Raw genomic sequence first — 19,096 nt, forward strand, 5'->3', positions numbered from 1 at the left:
ACAGCGTGGGTTAAGAAACGCCACCCATTCTGCTGGAGCTGCCTGTTTTCAGAGTGGTTTATTAAGGAGCTTAAATTTCAGTTGTCTTGGTTTCAAGCTTGGAGGAAAAAGTAGGCCATTTGCCACTTTGAGCCTGTTCCACTATTGATACAAAATTTCTTATGCACACCTAGATCACGGCTGATTCTCTACATTTTCCGCCTATGTCTCTGTATCCACACGTCTATGCCTTGAATGCAATGCTGTCACGCACTGGGGCAGAGAATTCGAAAGGTTTGCCATGCTCCGAGTGAAGAAATCTCTTCACTTCAATTCTAAGTGGACTGCTCCTTGAGATTGATCCCTCGTTCTAGACTGTATTGCCCTAGGGAAACATCTTCCCTGCTACCCTGTGGGTCGGAGTTTGGAATGTCTCTGAGGTTATCACTCATTCTTCTAAATCTCATTAAAGAGTATCGGACTGCTCCATCTCTCCTGGTTTGAGACCTGCCATCTCTAACCATTGTGGTCAACTTTTGCTGCAGTCCTTCTATAGTGAGTACACTTGTCTTTGGTAGGGAGATGAACATTGTGTACACTGCAGGTGTGGTCTCACCACAGCCCTGCAGAGTCATAGCCATACAGCACAGATACAGGCTCTTCAACCCATCATTTCCATGATAGCTATTTATACTAATCCCATTTTCCAGCACTCTGTCTGTAACTATATTAGGATATCTTTACTCTTGTATCTAAATCCTTTGGCAGTGAAGGCCAGTATACAATTTGCCTTCCAAATTGCTTGCTGCACCTGCATGGTAGTTCTTGGTGTTTTACACACAGACACTTGTATCCTTCTGAACATCAATTCCCAGTCTATCAGCAGCTGTTTTTAAAAAAAATCACTTGGTATTTCTGGTTTTTCCAACTAAAGTGGAAACCCACACTTGTATGTGTCTAGTGTTTCAACTATGTTCCTCTTTCTTGGTAATGGAAACATCCTTCCAACTACTGACAGATGAAAAGCACTCATTAGTACCCTAACAATGTCCTCATCCATGTGTAACTTCCCACTTTTGGTTTCAATGCCCCTCATTCCTTTGTACTACCCTGTTACTCTTTAGCTGTCTCTAGAACAATTTTGGATGCTGGTTTGTTTACAGCTGTTATTTTCTTTTGCACTTCTTTACCTCTTTAGTTTTTGTAATCTTTGGTTGTCACTGGTATTTGGGCAGCCTTTATACTTCCTATGTATTTCTTTCATCCTCCAGAGAGCTCAATTTATTTTTTTTTACACATGGGAATGTGCCCCAATGGTACCTGAACACCCTGTTCCATAAAAGCAATTCATTCTGCCACAGTCTAATCAGTCAACTTTTGTATCCCATGTGTCTGAGCCAGATTCATTCTCATCTCATGGAATTTGGCTTTCTGCTAATTAACTTTATTTTGGATTGTTGCTTCCTCTTTCCTCTGGCTAACCAAAATCTTGAGTTTGATCTTTCTCGCAAATTCCCCCAACCACACTTTGGTGAACTGGAGCGACCTCATTCCCCAGAACCAGATCCAGCCATGCCTCTTCCCTTGTTTGACCAGAAACATTGCTCTAGAAAATTATCCTGGACACATTTTTACAAGTTCTTCATGCTCTCTTCCCTTAATATTACCAGCTCAGCTTGCATTGGAATAATTAAAATCCCTCATTTTCAACTACTCTGTAAATATTGGTTCTATAACTTCCCTGCATATTTGTCTCTCCTCTGCTGACCTGTAGGTTATACCCAGCAGTGTAAATGTTCCCTGTTTCTTGGTTCTAATCCAGCTGATTTGACCCCTTGGCACCATCCTCTCTAGTGCCATAATATTCTTTATCAATACCGCTGCTCTTTCCTTTCCTCTCCTTTGAGCACTTTATATCCGGGAATGTTTCACGCTCAGTTCTGCCTCTTGTTTCTGTTATCACCACATCGTATTCCCATTGAACAGTGTCTGTAGTTCACTAACTTTATTTCAGCGCACTACACATTCGCATACATGCAGAGTAATGCAAGAGAAACAAAGGACTGCAGATGCTGGAATCTAATAAAATACGTCATGATGCTGGAGAACTCGGCAGGCCAGGCAGCATCTGTGGAGAAAAGCAGGTGGTCAGTGTTTTGGGTCGGGACCCTTCTCCAGGTTGACCCCCCTGCTTTTCTCCACGGATGCTGCCTGACCTGCTGAGTTCTCCAGCATCAGTGTTTTTTATCTAGATTCCAGCATCTGCGGTCCTTTGTTTCTCTGGTTGCATCATTATCCCCTCATTATATCATGCATCCCCAAAACACCAACAAATTAGTAAAGCATGATTGCCTTTTCATATCTCCATGAATGTGGTTATTATCCATATCACATCCTTTATGGGTTCAAGTACAGATACAGTGAAATGCATCTTTTGTGTGGAGTGTTCTGGGGGCAGCCTGCAAGTGTCGCCATGCTTCTGGTGCCAACATAGCATGCCCACAACTTCCTAACCTCTACATCTTTGGAATGTGGGAGGAAACCCATGCAGACATGGGGAGAACATGCAAACTCCTTGCAGTGGCTGGAATTGAACCTGCGTTGTTGGTGCTGTAATATCATCACACTAAGCACTACACTAGTTGTAATGGTGAGTGAGTCCCTATTTTCTCTCCCTCTTTTCTTGCATTGGGGTCACATTTGCTGCCCTCCATTTTACTGAACCATTCGAGAATTATGGAAGATGATAAACAGTATGCACTATCTCCATAACCAAAACTTTATGTTGATGGTTAAGTCCTCAGCATTATCAGTTTAAACACACTAACTTCTGGGGAATTTTCACTGTTACTAATTTCTTTATTTCCTCACTTGTGTTGGACCTTCTGGTTCTGTTTGAGGGATTTTGGTTGCCTTCTACAAAGACACAAGATGCTCCTGTTTCCTCTATCCCAAGGATGTGTGGGTTGGTAAGTTAATTAGCCACTGCAAATTGCCCCTAGTTTACTGGAGTAGAACTTGGAGGGAGTTCATGAGAACTTGGAAATTTTAAAAAGGGATTAATGTAGGAATGAGCCAATGTGTGGGTGATGGTCAGTGCATGCTTGGTGGGCTGAAGGGCCTCTCTGTGCTGCATCTCTCAATTGTTCCTCCTCTGCCATTCTGCATTCTCCATTGTAAATCCTGCTAATTCTATCTGTAGGTCACCTACACTTGGAAGCTTTTAGTCTGTTTTATGCTTCTCATTCTACAGTATGTTCTCTTTCATTGTCAATTTCTTGATCATCCTTATTATTTAATTTCTGTCCTTGGGTTTGCTGTATTTCTGGCAAGTTTATGAATTGATTTAATACTATTTGCGATTTCTCCTATATTCCAAGTGAATTTTCATGTCACAAGCAAAGGAGATGGAGTTGATGATTTAAAAAAAATATATTTTGTATTATGGTGCCTCAGTGAGACCACACCTGTGCTGTGTACATTTGCCTCAGTGAGACCACACCTAATCTGTGTATGTTTCCATCTCAAAGTAAGGCAGTTGGTCTTTGGAGTTGAAGTGCCGATTGACACCTGGGATGAGGAGATGGGCTTGAGAACATAGAACAGCACAGCATGTGAAAGGGCCCTTCAGCCCATCATATCTGTGCTAACCATGATGCCAAATTAAACTAATCCTATCTGCCTGCACATGGTCTCTCTCTCCATTTCCCTGTCTAAATGCCTCTTGAACTTTGCTATTGTACCTGCTTCATCCACCTGGCAAAGTGTTCCACTCCTGAGCTCAGTGGGATTAAAAGAATGAGGGTGAGATGAATTATTGGGGTAAATGCTGAGGTTGTTCCCCTTTGCAGCAGAGCCTGGAACCCAGGCTGTCATCTCATTAGGGATGGGCCACTTCAGACTGGGGAAACTTACTTACTCAAAGGGTTGGAAACTTTTACCTCAGATTGTGGATAGTCAATCATTTGTGTTCAAGTTTATAAAGGTTGGTTAAAAATGTGAGCAAAATGGCAAAATAGAGGATCAGCTGTGATCTTGTTGATCATATTGAACAGATTTGAGGGGCTTGCACTGTTGTGGCATTTATTTTTCTATTTGTATTTTTAAGATGAATGAAGAGTTGAGCATAGGTTTTTCCTTCTGGAGCAGTGGTCTGTTCAGTGTGGTGCTCAGATGTGACTTCCCTGGCTTCACCACTCTTGGGTTTGAGTGAGACATGACTATAACAAGTTTAGTTTTTAGATGTTGATATAATGATATTCCAAGCCTTCTGAGGATTGTCATTGTCTAGGGTCTGTTTCCTCTGTCTGACTCATTTCTTTGTGTAAATAATGACTGATTATTATTTTTAGTGCATTTCTTACACTTCAAAATAATTGTTTAAGCTGTTTTAAGGCATCAGATTTAGATGGTCTCGTATAAAAAGCAGGTCTTTCACTTGTATGACTAGCTATTGGAAGGAGCTGTGAATGGTTAAGATTCCCATCCTCCTGAGTGATTCTGAGACCTAAAATACCTACAGAAGGCACTGGAAAAACCACTGACACTTCTGCCACAAAATCCTCAAATCACTGGAAGGACAAGCAAACCAATATCACTGTCCTCTCCCTGGCCAACATCTCTAGCAGAGACCCCAGTTGTGTACATTGGGCATGCCCAATGCCAGAATTCCAAAACAAATGCTCTGTCATGGGTTGAGATGACCAAGAAAAGACTTGTGTGCTCAAAACCTCATGGTGCAACATCCCCACTGCCTTTTGGGAAACTTTGACCTAGACCACTGAAAATGGAGAAGGGACAATCAAGATGGCATTGAGAATCTTGGCCATGTATTAGGTCTACACCACCTCCCAATGAGCTGGCTGTCCCATTGGCTGCCTCCTGCCCCATTGTGGAAGAGTCTATGGTTCCCATGTTTGCCTTGGAAACCATAACTAGAGTGGAAACAAGTCCTCAATTCTGCTGGACCACCAGAGGTGGCTAAACTAGTATCTGGAGGTCTGGACCTTGGAGATGAGATGTAATCCCATCATAGTAAAGTCAAAGTTGAGTTATTGTCATATGCACAAGTACATATATGCAGAGGTGCAATGAAACTTGCATCACAAGCAGTGTCAGATGCACAACATTCACAAGAAAAACATAAATTATACAAGAGAACACAATTAGAACACAAAAAGCCAAGTCCATTATTGTGCAGAATGGTCTTAGTGTTACAATACTGAGGTAATGATTAGGGTTGTGCAGGTTGGTTCAAGAACTGAATGGTTGAAGGGAAGTAGCTGTTCCTGAACCTTGTGGTGTGGGGCTTGGGTACCTCCTGCCTGATGGTAGCTGTGAGAATTCCTTGTTGGCATAAAGCTCAGTAAACAGCATACATGGCATCTGGGCCCTGCTATTTATTGATGCATTACAGTAAGGATTGAAGGCTTTGGGGAGGGTGCAGAAGAGGCTTACTAGGATGTTGCCTGGATTAGAGAGTATTGACTATAAGTAGAGGTTGGACAAACTTGGATTGCTTTTTTTGTCTGGTGTGTTGGAGGCTGAGGGGAGACCTGATAGAAGTTTGTATCTCACTTGAGAGATGCAGATGGTCAATTCTACCCCCCAACAAACCACCCCCCCCCCCCCCCACAGGGTGTAAATGTCAAATACTAGAGGACATCTCTTTAAGGTGAGAGGAGGAAAATTTTATTTAGTGGTAGATGCCTGGGAAGTGGTGGAAGCAGATGGATAGCAATGTTTAAGGGGCATTTAGATAGGTGCATGACCAGGCAGCAAATGGAGAGAAATAGGCCATGTATGGGTAAATTGGCATTGTGGTTGGTACAGACATGGGCTGAAGGGCCTATTTCTGTATTCAACAATCTTTACCAGTGGTTGAGTGAGGGTGCAGTCATCACCCTTCCAAGTTTTTGGGTGGAATTGAGTGGGGATGAAGATCAAGGGGAAATGGATGAACTGAGTCTTTGCTTGAACATGGCAGATGCAATATATTTGGCGGGGGGGGGGGGGGTGGTGGAGGTGAGGAAAGTGAAGTTGTCCACCTCGGTGCACAGAACAAAAACAGTCCATTAAAACTCAATCTGCACTTTACAACCATGGCTACACTCCATGATGTACTGTGGTTATGTAGGAAACTTCAGCTGATAGGCACAGCCAAATCCCACAAATGTGACTGGTGCTAGGCTGGCAGATTTTCCAGACTTGAACATTTGTCCTATTTATAATCCAACATTTTATAATTCATTTTTGTTTAAAATGTCACATGGTAATGTACATCTTTGGTGAGTAAAGGTTGCAGGCCCCGAGGCAACAGGATTTCCAAACAATTGGATTGCAGATTATTGGAGTTTCATTACTTTAAATTGAACATCAGTGTTGCCCACAAGGTTCTGGGTTGAGTGGCCAAGAAACTACATGCAGGTGTAGCAGGGCTTGAGGACAAGAGTATGGATGTGTTGCTGCACACACAGGGTCCAGGTGAGACCACACCTAGATTACTGTATACCACTTGGTCCCCTTGTGTATATTGTATACAATTTCTCAAGAAATCCTTGCTTGAGATGGAGCACAGCAAAGATTCAAAAGACGGGTTCCAGGGATGCTGGGGAGGGATTTGCAGCAGGAGGAGATAAAATAGACTGGGCCTGTATTCCCAATGAGACTGGCAGCAGGAAAGATGTTTCCTCTGAGTCTAAGACCAGGGGATGAAATCTCAAGGAGCAGGCCACTTAAAACGGCAAATCTTGCATTCTGTACGTAAGGGTTGTGGAGGGATAGTCTTCTGAATTCATTCAAAAACAGATATGGATATTTAAGGAATGGAGGGGAAGTAGAGATGTGTCAATTTCCTGTAGTCAGCAGATAATCAGCCTCTATTTTGAATGATGCAGCAGGCTTGAAGGGCCTGAAATCAGCCTCCTATTCCTTGTACTAGATGCCCTTGTAGTTTGTGTCTACAATTTCCACCGTGAATTTGTTCAGTGACTCAGTTGGGAACATTCTATCAGTTAACATCGAAAGTGTGAACCCCTGAAAATTTGACCTTCAATTCTCCCAGAAGGTGATGTGTTATTTAATCTGCACTTTGTTTTATGAAGTGTTGTGTAGCCTGCCTGATACCAGAATCTACAACATCACCTGGCATTTTTTCAGAAAATCTGAAACCACTTTTGGAACATGAAGGATCTCTCATTTCTAGCAATAGTTTTGTTCATTGTTTCAAGATGGACTGCGGGGTTTATCTGCAGTGCATGGTACAAGTGAAATAAGCCAGCAAGGAAGGAGCTTCCTAATACCAATGGTATCATTGCTATGTACAATCCAAACTATGTTTGAATTCCAATCTCAACTGGATGATCTCAATAAGTAACTGTCCTGATGGTTTTGCCACTTGTAATCCAGCTAGTTCCTTGGGATGCTATTAGTTGCTGTCAATGGCACCCAAGTTGATTGTATTAAAGGTATCTCCAAGAGGGACGAGATATCACTTAGACTGGTTGTATTGACTGTGGGAAGATGAGGCCATTTTGGGATAATTCCATCCCTTTTTACCCAAATCTAGAAACCAATTGATATATTGGTTTACTGTTGGGAGGGGAGAGGAGGCCAGCTGTCTAGATGAGACTAGGATTATTTTCAGTTCCTTGCTGGCTTGACAACATGTTCCGTGAGTATCAACTGTGCTTCTCTTGACTTTGGTTCAAATCCAAAGACTTGAATGCAGAAATCTAGGCTGACAGTATCAAGGGAGAACTGCACCAATGTCATTCCCATCTATTGATTCCTTGGATAAGTGTAAAGGATCCAAAGATCATATATTGAAGAATACACAAGAGTTCTTCCCAGTCTCTTGACCATTGCTTACTCAATTGTTTTTACAGATGTTGATTAGTTGTCTGTGAGAGCTAGCTAATCACATTGGCTGCTGTTTCTTGCATAATGATTCATTACTGTGGTTAGCATGTAACTTGTAAGATGTATTGAGTCTGAAGTTTTCCCATACAACAGCTATTAGCAAGAAGCTAAGAATGACAAAACCTTGATTGGCTGCTATATTTTGCCTGTAAATGATTATGGTTTCAACCTCTATACATTGAACAAGGCATGGTTTTACAAATTTGGATCTGCAGTAGATATTCTCTGATTTAATGGCTCCCATTGTCTTTTAGCTGAATTGCCACATTTGTAGGTGAGTTGCATGATGACATTTTCAGTTGTAACAATAATTCCCTGTGATTGGAGCTGGACATTCCTCTCCCTTGCAGCAATTCCTTCAGTGTGTGACTAGATCTAACCACCTTGGGTGAGACAGGCAGGGGATGGAGGGGTTTAGTGCAGACAAATGAGTTTGGTTGGATTGGGATGATTAGCACAGACATTGTGGGCTGAAGGGCCTGTTCCTGTGCTGTTCTAATCTATTTTAATATTTGTGGAAACTTCCTTAATCCAGGATAAGATTGAATTCTGACTCTAAAGTATGTTTACAAATAACTTTGGATTTGCTAAAGACATTTTTTAGTTGAGGTTTTAAAGTTGCAAGGTAGTTAGAATAGTGGAATTAGTGGCATGAGTATCAATTTTTAGTTGCTCTTTCAAGTACTGTCTAATGCAAGCAAAATTTAAGTTTGTGGATTAGAACAGTGGCAGTATGATTACTTAGTGTAGGTTGCCCAGGGCCCAGACATAGTGGTTCACAGAGAATCTGTATTGGGTCTGCTGCTCTCTGGTTACAATGTCCTGGGTATGTAGAACATGACTTCAAAGCTTTTCAGTATGAAAATCTCATTCTTATCACTAGCCTTTGATCAAAGTTGAGTTTATTGTCATATGTACAAGTATATGTGTGCACAGGTGCAGTGGAAAAACCTTTACAGGAGAGAACAAAGTCCATTTCATTGTGAGGGATCAATGTGGTCCTAGTGTTGCTAAATGGTAGTGATTTGGGTTGTACCAGTTGGTTCAAGAACTGGTTGAAGGGAAGTAGCTGTTCTTGAACCTGGTGGTGTGGGACTTCAGGCAATGTACCTCCTGTAAATCTGGTTGGCTCTACCATTTGTCTTCTGGTTGGTTGAGACTCTGCTCGCCAGGTACATGACTGGTCTCTCCTGTACAGTTTCCCCTAGTGCCTCCCAATCAATTTCTGGCTTCCTACTTCTCATCTGCCTGCAGCCCCTTGGGTATCTCAACTTAAAATGTGGATAAATTTTGTATGTACACAATGCCCAGTTTGACCTGGCTACTCTTTCCTGACCCTTGAGTTGCTAGATTGTTGTGTAATGGTTGTCAGACAAGCACCAAGAAATTTCTTCCCACCAAATATCAGGAAGAATGAAATGATTATCTTTTAGTCCAAGTTGTCAACTCCATTCCACTCTGGTCATTATCTGAACCAGCCCATGTTCTACTCTGTCACTATTTGACCTGACATGTTTCTGACCACAGGTATTCTATCACAAAAGACCACTGGCTTCTACCTCTATCCGGGTTCATCAGCCAGAACCCTCGTACATTGTTACCCTGAGATAAGACTAATTCAGTGCTCCCTTGTCCCAAAATCTGACAAGGCTTAAAGTTCTCCCACTTGTGCTGATGAGCATCAAATTCTACTTGTCCATCTTGCTCACCTCCATTGGCTCTGTTTTGGCTATACCTCAGCTTTAATATTCTCTTGCCTGGTTTACAAATCCTTGACCCCTCTGACCATCCAGGACCCCTGCCCTGATCTGTGCTTTTCAATTTGAAATGCTCCACCATTAGTGACCTTGCCTTCAGCTGCCTGGGCTGACACTTTGTCCTGCTCTAATATCTATCTAACCCTTCCCTCCCACACAGCCCCCCCCCCCATTTCTCTATCATTCATGTGTTTAAGTGTCCCTAATGTATCTGCCCCAACAACCTCTGCAGGCAGTGTTCCATGTACCCACCATTCTGTATAGTTTAAAAAAAACTTGCCCCAACATTTCTCTGTGTGCCCCCCCCCCCCCCCCCCCCCCCCCCATACCTTGCTCAAAATTGTCCCCTTGTTGGCCATTGTTGCCCTGGGGAAAAAGTCTCTGACTGTCCACTTAATCTATGCCTCTTATCTTGTACACTATCAAGTCACTCCTCCTCTCCAAAGAGAAGCCCTAGCTTACTCACCCTTGCTCAAAACCAGGAATGTGCCATGAAATTGAATGGTGGTGCAGGCTTGAAGGGCCACATACCCTACCACTACCTTGTAAAAGCCAACTCCACAAACAAGCACTTCCTACATTGAAGGACATCACTGCACTCAAATGACAAGTGTTTCAGAACATTGAGATTGTTGGATGTCCTATGTCAGAACATAATTTTTCTTTGTCCTTTCATTCTTGACACAAATCACTGTTCTTGACCATCCAGTGTGGGGGAAACTATCTGCAATTCAAATATTGTCTTACTTTTTACCAAATGGCCTCTGCCAGTTTTGCTGAAACAGCTTGTTATAATATCAAAAAGCCTTCACAGGTGGCTTTATGAAACATTGAAAATTCCCCTTCATAATCTCACTTTAGACTTAAAAACCCTTGAAGTTTGTTAAACAGCAATCTACTCTCAATTTGCAATGATCTTCCTATTTTACCAGACTAGTTCTACTTTGTTGTGCAATAAGCTTGCCCACTTGGTTCTCAGTTCTTAATGTGTATTCTCCTGTGGCTGAAAGCTTCTAGATTAGTTTCAAATGACCTTTCATCTTGCCCAACCCACTGTTCTAGGGCAAAGACTATCCTTTCCTTTCACCTTTCCATTTGCCCTGCCTGCTTAACTGTTTCATATTTTGTGTTCCAACAACTTGCATTCGTACAGAGCCTCGAACATTTAAAGCTCCAAGGGACTTTGTGGGTGTGTTAATGGCTTGGTAAGTCAGCTTCTGGGTATCTGGGTTGTGACCTGATGCTTGATCCAAGGGGGTGGGTTTAAGTGTAGGGACTCCTGGGTTATAGAAGAGCTGACTGGAAATCTGACTTTACATGAATTCTCCCATAATATTTTAAAGAATTTTTCCAGATGGGAAAGTTACAGAAATGCAAACATCTTCAGGAGTTGTGCAATAGGCATAATAGCTAGTTAATTCAAGACAACCAGTCTTCCAGAAAAAAGTTTACAGGTAATCTCCCTGCAGTAATCAAAGATACACTAGTGTCTTCACAGCAGGAGGCCACTTCAGAGATTTGCTTTGGAAACTGACAAGGCAAATCTCTTCTATTGACACTTGTAAAATACTTTATAAAATAAAGTAACATCCATTGATGCTTTGAGGCCATCAGAACTGGCCATTGGATGTGGGACATTCCAACTCTACTATTATAAATACACAGGGAAGACTATTTATCTTAATCAATCCTCATTGAAATTTTTCATTTCTGACTGAGTGGAAATTGGTTTACAGGCAATTCTTATGAATGGAGCCCTTGTGTAATCCAGGGACTGCCTATAATGTCTTGAAGGAGCAAGGTGCAGAGAGGATATTCTGGACATCTGAGACTAAGCAGATATAAATGTATTTTACCATTAATCTGCTGGTCTTCTATTCATTGTTGCAACTTCCTGTATATTTTCAATTTCTTTTCCATCTGCTAGCCCAATGGTACAATGCTGCAATTAAGATCACAAGTTTTTTTGAGGGCTGCTATGGATACAGAATGGAAAGTCAAGTGTGGAGTTGGTTGGGGTGCCCACTGACTTTAAGCTAGTGCCCCCAGGAATGTGTAAAATGGGAAACTGCAAATATTTGGTGTTAGTGGATAGGCTGGTGCAGAAGAAACACTGAAGGGAATACTGTAGAAAAATATTGGAACCTCTTCTACTTGGTCTCCATTGTGATGATAAACTTGAGCCAATGACAGTGTGTACTACATTCCTGGAAGGTGAATGGTCACATTGCTCCAGTGCCATAAAGTGAGATTAGGAGCTCAGCCAAACCTTGTGGATCACAGTATTTCTTGTGCCTTCTGTCCCAGTGAAATGTAGTTACACTTTCAGTCTTGTCAGTGCAGCAGCCATTTTGCATGCAGTCAGTGACAGCAGTGAAATCAGATGTTTTCTGGTATTGTTTCAACAATATTGGTATAGGAAACTCCTCTACGTTATGCCATTTGAATCTTTTAACCCACCTGTAGGGATAAGGTTGTATTAATATTACTACAACTTGGGCAGTGCAACACCTGCTCAGTGCCTCTGCCTCAGGTTTATGTACTTAAACCTTTGAAATGGGGCTTCAGTCCACAACCTTGTCTCGAGGGCAAGGGTGCTACTCAATGAGCCATGGCTGATGCATTGGGAGATGGCATCATTTATTTTGAGTTTCAGTTAGCTTTGCATCTTTTTTTTCAGATTTGCCAACTGTTAATCCATTCAGAGCAACTCGTATTTGGTGCAACATAATCGCTGCCCTTCAGTCAGAGGTGGAGGTTAAGAGGCGCAGACAGAACCTGAAGTGCCACAATGACTGCTTTCTTGGCTCTGATGCTGTGGATCTCATCCTGGGTCACCTTCTGCAGAATAAGTACTTTGATGCTGAGATCACTCGATCGAAAGTGGTGAGGCTTTGCCAAGCTCTGATGGACAATAAGGTGTTCGAAGGAGTCGGTACAAAACTCTTTGGCAAAGTTAAGAAAGAGTCTATCTTTGAGGACAGTAGCTACAGCTTGTACAGATTTACCACCATGCACAAGTGGGTTGATGCTGTAAAAGAGAATTTGAACACTGGCTTGTCTCCTAGAACACAACTAACCTCTGGATTCAATGGATGGGGTAGTAGGTAAGGGCACTTAAGATTTGTCTTTGTGGTAAAAGCAACTTTCAGTAACAGGAATTCTGACCATTTCAGATTATTAAACAGTTCCCTGGTATGATGAGATGGACTCTTTGACCTCAATCTATCTTGTTATGGCCTTGCACCTTATTGTCTGCCTGCACTGCATGTTCTTTAACACTTTATTCTGCATCCTGTTAGTTTTTCCTTGTACTATCTCAATGCACTGTTGTAATGAATTGACCTGTGTTGATGACATGCAAAACCTTTTCTCTGTACATGTGACAATAAACCAATTTACCAGTTGTGTACAGAGGTGCCCAAAGAATCATGATGATTTACCAAAGTTACCACCAAAGGTAGCTGCCTACTTAATCTTATAACCATTATTAGCATGCCTTAAAATAATTCTGCATTTCTGTAGACCAATAATCCTGTGGCAGTGGAGATGTTTTCCCCATACAGAAATAAGAGGATTTCTATGCATCCTGGATCTGGTGATGTCCAGGCAAAATTGAATTGACTGGTTCTGCAGCAATGATGCGTTGCTGTCACAGTTGAACTAAAATCATTGTTAAAATGTTTGGAAACTTTTTGAAAGGTGTTGGAGCCTGTCAATGTCATGAAAAAGGGCTGTTACTAGATCATGACAGATCTGCACATTACATTTCTTAACCCATCTACCTTGGTTCTACAAATTGCAATTGTCCCATGCTCCTCAGCTGTTTAGGAATGTCTGCATGAGCTGGTGTGGCTGAAGATGTCCACTAACTTGTGGTGCTGTTTGACATTGTACATCCTAGCTCCATTCTGAAGATTATGAACCCTTATTCTAATCTTCCCACAAAAATAATTTCTCCCTATCATAGAACATAGAGCAGGACAGCAGAGGAACAGGTCCTTCAGTCCATAATGTCTGTGACTATGATGCCAAATCAAACTAAACCCATCTGCCTATCCACACTATAGATTAATTATCTCCATGGGATCAGTTGATCTGTGCACCATGGAATATCATCAAACCTGTCTTTATGTACAATTCCCTTTAGTGCACTAATCTGCTGCACTGCAAGACCAATGGGAATTTTATGCCACAATTGGATCCATTGATCTGATGAGACTACATCAGAGGGCAGTACAGCTCTCCATCACTTTGTATTCATGTCCCCTAAGTTAAGGAACAAAATTCCATTGGCCTCTTGTCCTTTTTTTTTGTACCTTTTAATGGCCTTGCTGTACATGATTTCTGTCCTTGGTTTGGTTCCTGAACTCTAACAATTTGGATGATTTTCTGAACTATTTTTCAATCCAAAGTGTGTGATCAGACACCCTGTCTGTCTGTGTGTGTGTGGTGGTGGGGGGGGGGGGGGTGGTGGTGGTGGGGAGATTATGCTGTGGTTTTATCCATTTGCATAATCTGTCTCCAGGTTTTATTGTTCTGTTCCCTGGCATTGGGTAATTGATATGGTTTTGAATTTTTACTTTAGTGATCAGCTTAGTCCAACCCCACAGATTCATTAGTGTTAAGTCCAGGAGTCCCAACAACAAAGGTACCTACCTCTGCTGTACTTGAGGGGGGGGGGGGGGAAATAAAAGCCATCTGCCCTAGCTGTGCTGCTGTACTAGGAACCTGAGCCATTCCTGGGGGGGAGGGGGGGGGGGGGTGGTGGTGACACTGAGACAGACATCAGGTGCTGCTGGAAGGTCATCAACTCTGAAGGACACCCTTTGGTCTGTCTGAAACTTGCTGGTCTTCCAGCACAGTGGGATGTCCATTAGGGAATGCTGCTGACTGGCACATTCCAGGATGCAGGGGTCTGTGCTGAGGGATGCTCTGAAGCTTGGTGCAGCCAATGCTAAGGCTCTGGGAAAGGACCACAGTATAGGCCCCTTCCACAACTGCACATAGAGGGTCAGAGGTAGGTGGGGAAGCCCCTCACACTGAAAGGGGTATTGCCTTAAGGAGCCACATAAATGGCACTGGTGCTATGTTTTTCTGTGGTTTTTCCTTAAAGTTTTGCACTACTGAATGTAACAACCAGAGAATGTTAAGGTTTTTGTTCTTTGCACTTTCTTTTGTATATTTATGAATGTTTTTGAAATTTAAAAACAAACCCCTGCCCTTCATAGCACCTACCTAGAGCACTGAAAGGGATCTTGTCACCACAGGCTCTGAATCACTGTGGCAACGTGTGAGGCTGGTGTTGGGCAGGTTGGGATGAGCAATATGGTCACAATGCTGAGATGCAAGGCTCCAGCTTCTCCACAGTGTGAACCATTGCTGGGGACTGGCAGCACCCCACTCCATGTTGACTGACTGCGCAGATCCTTTGGTGTCTCATCACCTCCTGTTGGATGTGATGGAAACTTGTCTCCCCCTCTTTGTTCTGCACCATGGCTCTCCCCATTTGAGCTTATTACCATGGAGAAACCTCTGGGCTAGGGTGAGCTGTGGAGTTTCCTGCCCACATACTGAGACATGTTCATTTACCTAACCTTTAATCCTAATGATGAAACTGGTATTTAAAATGTGGTGCCAAAGGTGTGCTGCTTCTAGTAGTTCAAAACATTAAGCAAAGGTGGTTTGTTTCAGAAAAGTAACTTTCTATTCTTGTTGACAAGAATTGTTTTTAATTGACTAGAGGCATAAAGGCAAACCCTTTATGTAATTCCTGTACCCTCTTTTGTATTTTGAGTATTGAGAAGACTTGATTAGTATAAATAAAACTTAAACCAACTGCATTGTTTAATTATGTCCATTATCTTATCAGTGGTGCTGAACTAACAATCTTGTTTGTAGGCAGGAGCCAGTTGACTTTACCACATCAGGTACCAGTCCTGACAGCTCACTAGTGGAACTGCTTGATAACTTGAGTTTAAAACCTGCTCGTACTGAAGTGTCACATCTGCCTCCAACAGGTAAGTGCCTCTTACCACTGTTAAATAACAGCAGCATTTTGGACTTAATACTTAATGGCAAGTTGACTTTTTGGTGTAGACCAGCTTCTTGCCTTGTGAACTCTTACTTGGATCCTGGCCTTTCAAGACCATTCATCTATATGTAATTAATGTCCATTTCCCTCCATTGATACTGCCTGACCCACTGAGTTCCACCACTAACTTTTTTTTGCTTTAATTACTCCTGTTGTCTGTCTGAGATAGATAATCATAACTGATGTGAAAACCTTTTTTGCAACTTGTGTTTTTCCCCAGCAACCCCCCCCACACCACCACCTGCTCTTGGAGGTGACCCATTACTTGTGCCGGGTCAACTTCCTTGACTGTTGACAGCTTTAAGTCACTGTTCATTGTAAACTAGGACAGTGGTTAAGCTAGTGTTGGACCTTGGTGATGTTGAAGATTAGTCCAATTCTATAGCCACAAGCACTTTCTACATCAGTGAACAAGAACAGGAGCCTCAGTAACAACTCTTCTCCCAGCCCAGGAACACACCAGTTGTAATGCAGAGCTCCCATAGTTAATGCAACATAATCACCAGGGTTTCTTTGTCAGTATCACTCTCAAACAAGGAGATCAAGGGTAGCAGGTGTGTGATAACCAGACCTCCATGTTGCACACACCACCCTGATGAACTCGTGAATCACTGCTAATGATCCTGGATCACAGCATTGAATAGTCTTCTCCACATACTTCTAATTCTAGCTGTTAGGTCATTGGATATGAGTGTGGATGACAAGGCTGGAACTTTATTGGCCACATTTAGCTGCTCTTAAAGGAAGAACTAGGCAACTGCCTTGAACCACTGAGAATAAGCAAAACTACTTCAAATGTTCAATCGTTAATCAAACATCTTCCATGTTAATATTTTACATGTTTAAATCCTTTTGGCTTGTACATGTGCTTTACAAATCTTTCAAACATCTCTATAGCATTGGAAATGATCCTTCCTGGAGTTTATTCTAAACACTTGTATTAATCTCCATTGTCAAGTATTTTGTGCCTGGGGATAAACTAGAACAGTCATTTTAAATTACACCATCACTAAATACAAACAGTTTACTGTGTGCCTGAAGATTATTGCAAAGCTTTTCTGAAAAGGTGGGGGCTGTTTTTCAAACTGTTTTAGATTAAGTAACGTTTCTGAGATTGCCACTATAAACTATTTTAATTTCCTTGTTGCAGTTGTCAGTGAGGTATGGCAGGAACAAACAATATTGCGTCTTCTGCAACTGATTGAGCTTCCGATCTTGGACTCGCTCCTGGATAGAAAAGAGCACAGACCAAAATCACAGAATTTGAGCAGCAATGTGGTTACTGGTGGCTTACTGGATCGGGAAATCCTAAAGGCTTTTGGTGATTCTCAGTATGTATTTATAAGACCTACCAGTAATTGTTACATTCTCTGGTGACATACCTCAAAGCTGTCATTTTGCAAAAACCATCAGTCTGGTAGTTGAGGACAATAATGGTATTAGAAGGAACTGACCTCCTTGGTGCATTTGTGGATTGTCCAGCAAAATTCAGTCTAGTGCCTCCCTCCCCATGACTGCATCTACCTCCCAGGTGATCAAAGAAATGTCTCTTCTATCCTGCAATTAAGCCAAAACAATAGATGATGCTAGAGACTTGCATCTATAATTTAGTATTGCACCTATAATTTATCCCTTTGAAACAGATAACTTTCCACTTTTTCCTTTAAGGAGTTACTTGAGTAGAGTACATTTCATTCTTCCTGAAGCAACCACCAATGGAGTCTGGTGGAATGCTTGTAGAGTTAAATTTAATTTTGGCTCTTCAAAATTCCAAGCTTGCCTTCCATTTCCCTCTGCTGTGCTTGTACCTCCAATAGCCATGCCTGGATTTTCTCCCAGAGGAGTTCTCAAGTTCCTGGTACCTGGAACACTGAGCTCCAAGTCCCAGAAGTATTGAGACTATTCTCTGAACTTCCCACCTGCTTTGGGCTATTATGATCTTGGGCCACATGTTAAAGAATTTGGAAACACTGCAAAAACAAAATGGACTGGGATTACACTAGAAATGAAGACAGCTATCAGAAAAGACCAGGCATTTGGGCTTTCATCTCTAAGTCACCTCTTTGCTTTTTTTTTCTAGAGATGATAATAGTTTAAACTTCTGTTTTTTAAATAGCAGACTAAAGCTTGTGACTTTAACCATTGTCACAAAATCCAACAAGAGATTTGGAATCATTTGACCCAGTGTGGTTAATACATGTACCTCCTTGCCACAGACTATTAATGATACTCTTGAATACATGTCTGCTGAATGATGTGTATCAGTGAGGGGAAAAACTATGGGGAAGTTTTGGGTGGGAGGAGTTTGTATGATGCTTAATGCCATGTTTTTGTACTCTAAATTCCTCTCTATTAAAGTATACTCAACCAGGATTTGGTACTCCTATAGCAGTTAGCTGTGTTAACTTCTGGACAGGTTTTATTAGCATCTTTGGTTGGATCCTCTTTTTAAAAAGGGATCAAACTTTGTTTCCTTCTGACATGTTGCCCATTGCTCTGTTGGGATTGCTTTATCACATTGTTCCAAGAGTGTGGTGGACAAATCTACAGAATTTTCTGTAATCAACCACACCACTAAGATCCCTTGTATAGAATGAAGAGGATGGGATTCTATAGGAGTTGTATTTTGCTCATGGAAAGTAACTGCATGTTTTTTAAAATAAATAAATAAATTTTGCTTTTGGGTCTTGATGTCAGTAGCAAGGCCAGGATTTATTTCCTATCTCTAGCTGCTTTTGAGAAGGTGGTGAGCTGTTGCCTTGAACAGCTGCAGTCCCTAAGTTGAGTCTGGCCCCATGACATGGGGACAATACCCAGAGTGGTGTTGGGTCAGATGCTATTGAACTTCCTGTGCACCTGCTGTCCTCAGGTGGTTGGGGGAAGATTAGTGTAGCTGGTGCTTTACATGAAGAAAAGGCTCTTGAGGTTCTGAAACTGGATTGGGTGGTGGGGGGAGGAACTAGTTTTACTTGTCTGTACACTGCCACACTCAAAGGAAAGTAAAATTACTACTGGTCCTAAGTTTTAAATTTGCTAGAGCCAACATCTTTCAAAAGACAACCTAACCTTTTCTTTCCTTCCACCAGGGATGATGAATGGCTGTCAGCTGCAATTGGTTTACTGGAGTATCTCCCAGACATCATGGTGGTGGAAATCAGTAGGAACTTTCCGGAGCCATCCTGTGATGTTGACCAGTGCAAAATGCTGCTTTTTGATGCTATTGCTAAATATTACAGCCAAACCAAAGAACCACTCCTTACCAATGACCTCTTTGACATTCACACAGGAGTGGCAGAACTGATTGGTATGTATAACTCTAATTACTGGCATTGCAGTACATGAAGAG

The 19,096-nt window shown here is 42.0% G+C and overlaps 1 protein-coding gene across 3 annotated transcripts in view; it reads left to right on the forward strand.

The window, feature by feature from the left end:
* depdc7a (DEP domain containing 7, paralog a) overlaps positions 1-19,096 on the forward strand; it is a 37,497-nt gene that overhangs the window by 1,739 nt on the left and 16,662 nt on the right. For all 3 annotated transcript variants that reach the window (XM_052029310.1, XM_052029312.1, XM_052029313.1), the window contains 4 exons: positions 12,337-12,763; positions 15,558-15,676; positions 16,901-17,081; positions 18,837-19,054. In XM_052029310.1, the coding sequence (XP_051885270.1) occupies positions 12,337-12,763; positions 15,558-15,676; positions 16,901-17,081; positions 18,837-19,054 (945 nt within the window). The remainder of the gene's footprint in view (positions 1-12,336; positions 12,764-15,557; positions 15,677-16,900; positions 17,082-18,836; positions 19,055-19,096) is intronic.

The sequence above is a fragment of the Pristis pectinata genome, chromosome 14 (genome assembly GCF_009764475.1).
Source record: "Pristis pectinata isolate sPriPec2 chromosome 14, sPriPec2.1.pri, whole genome shotgun sequence".
Classification (NCBI taxonomy): Eukaryota; Metazoa; Chordata; class Chondrichthyes; order Rhinopristiformes; family Pristidae; genus Pristis; species Pristis pectinata.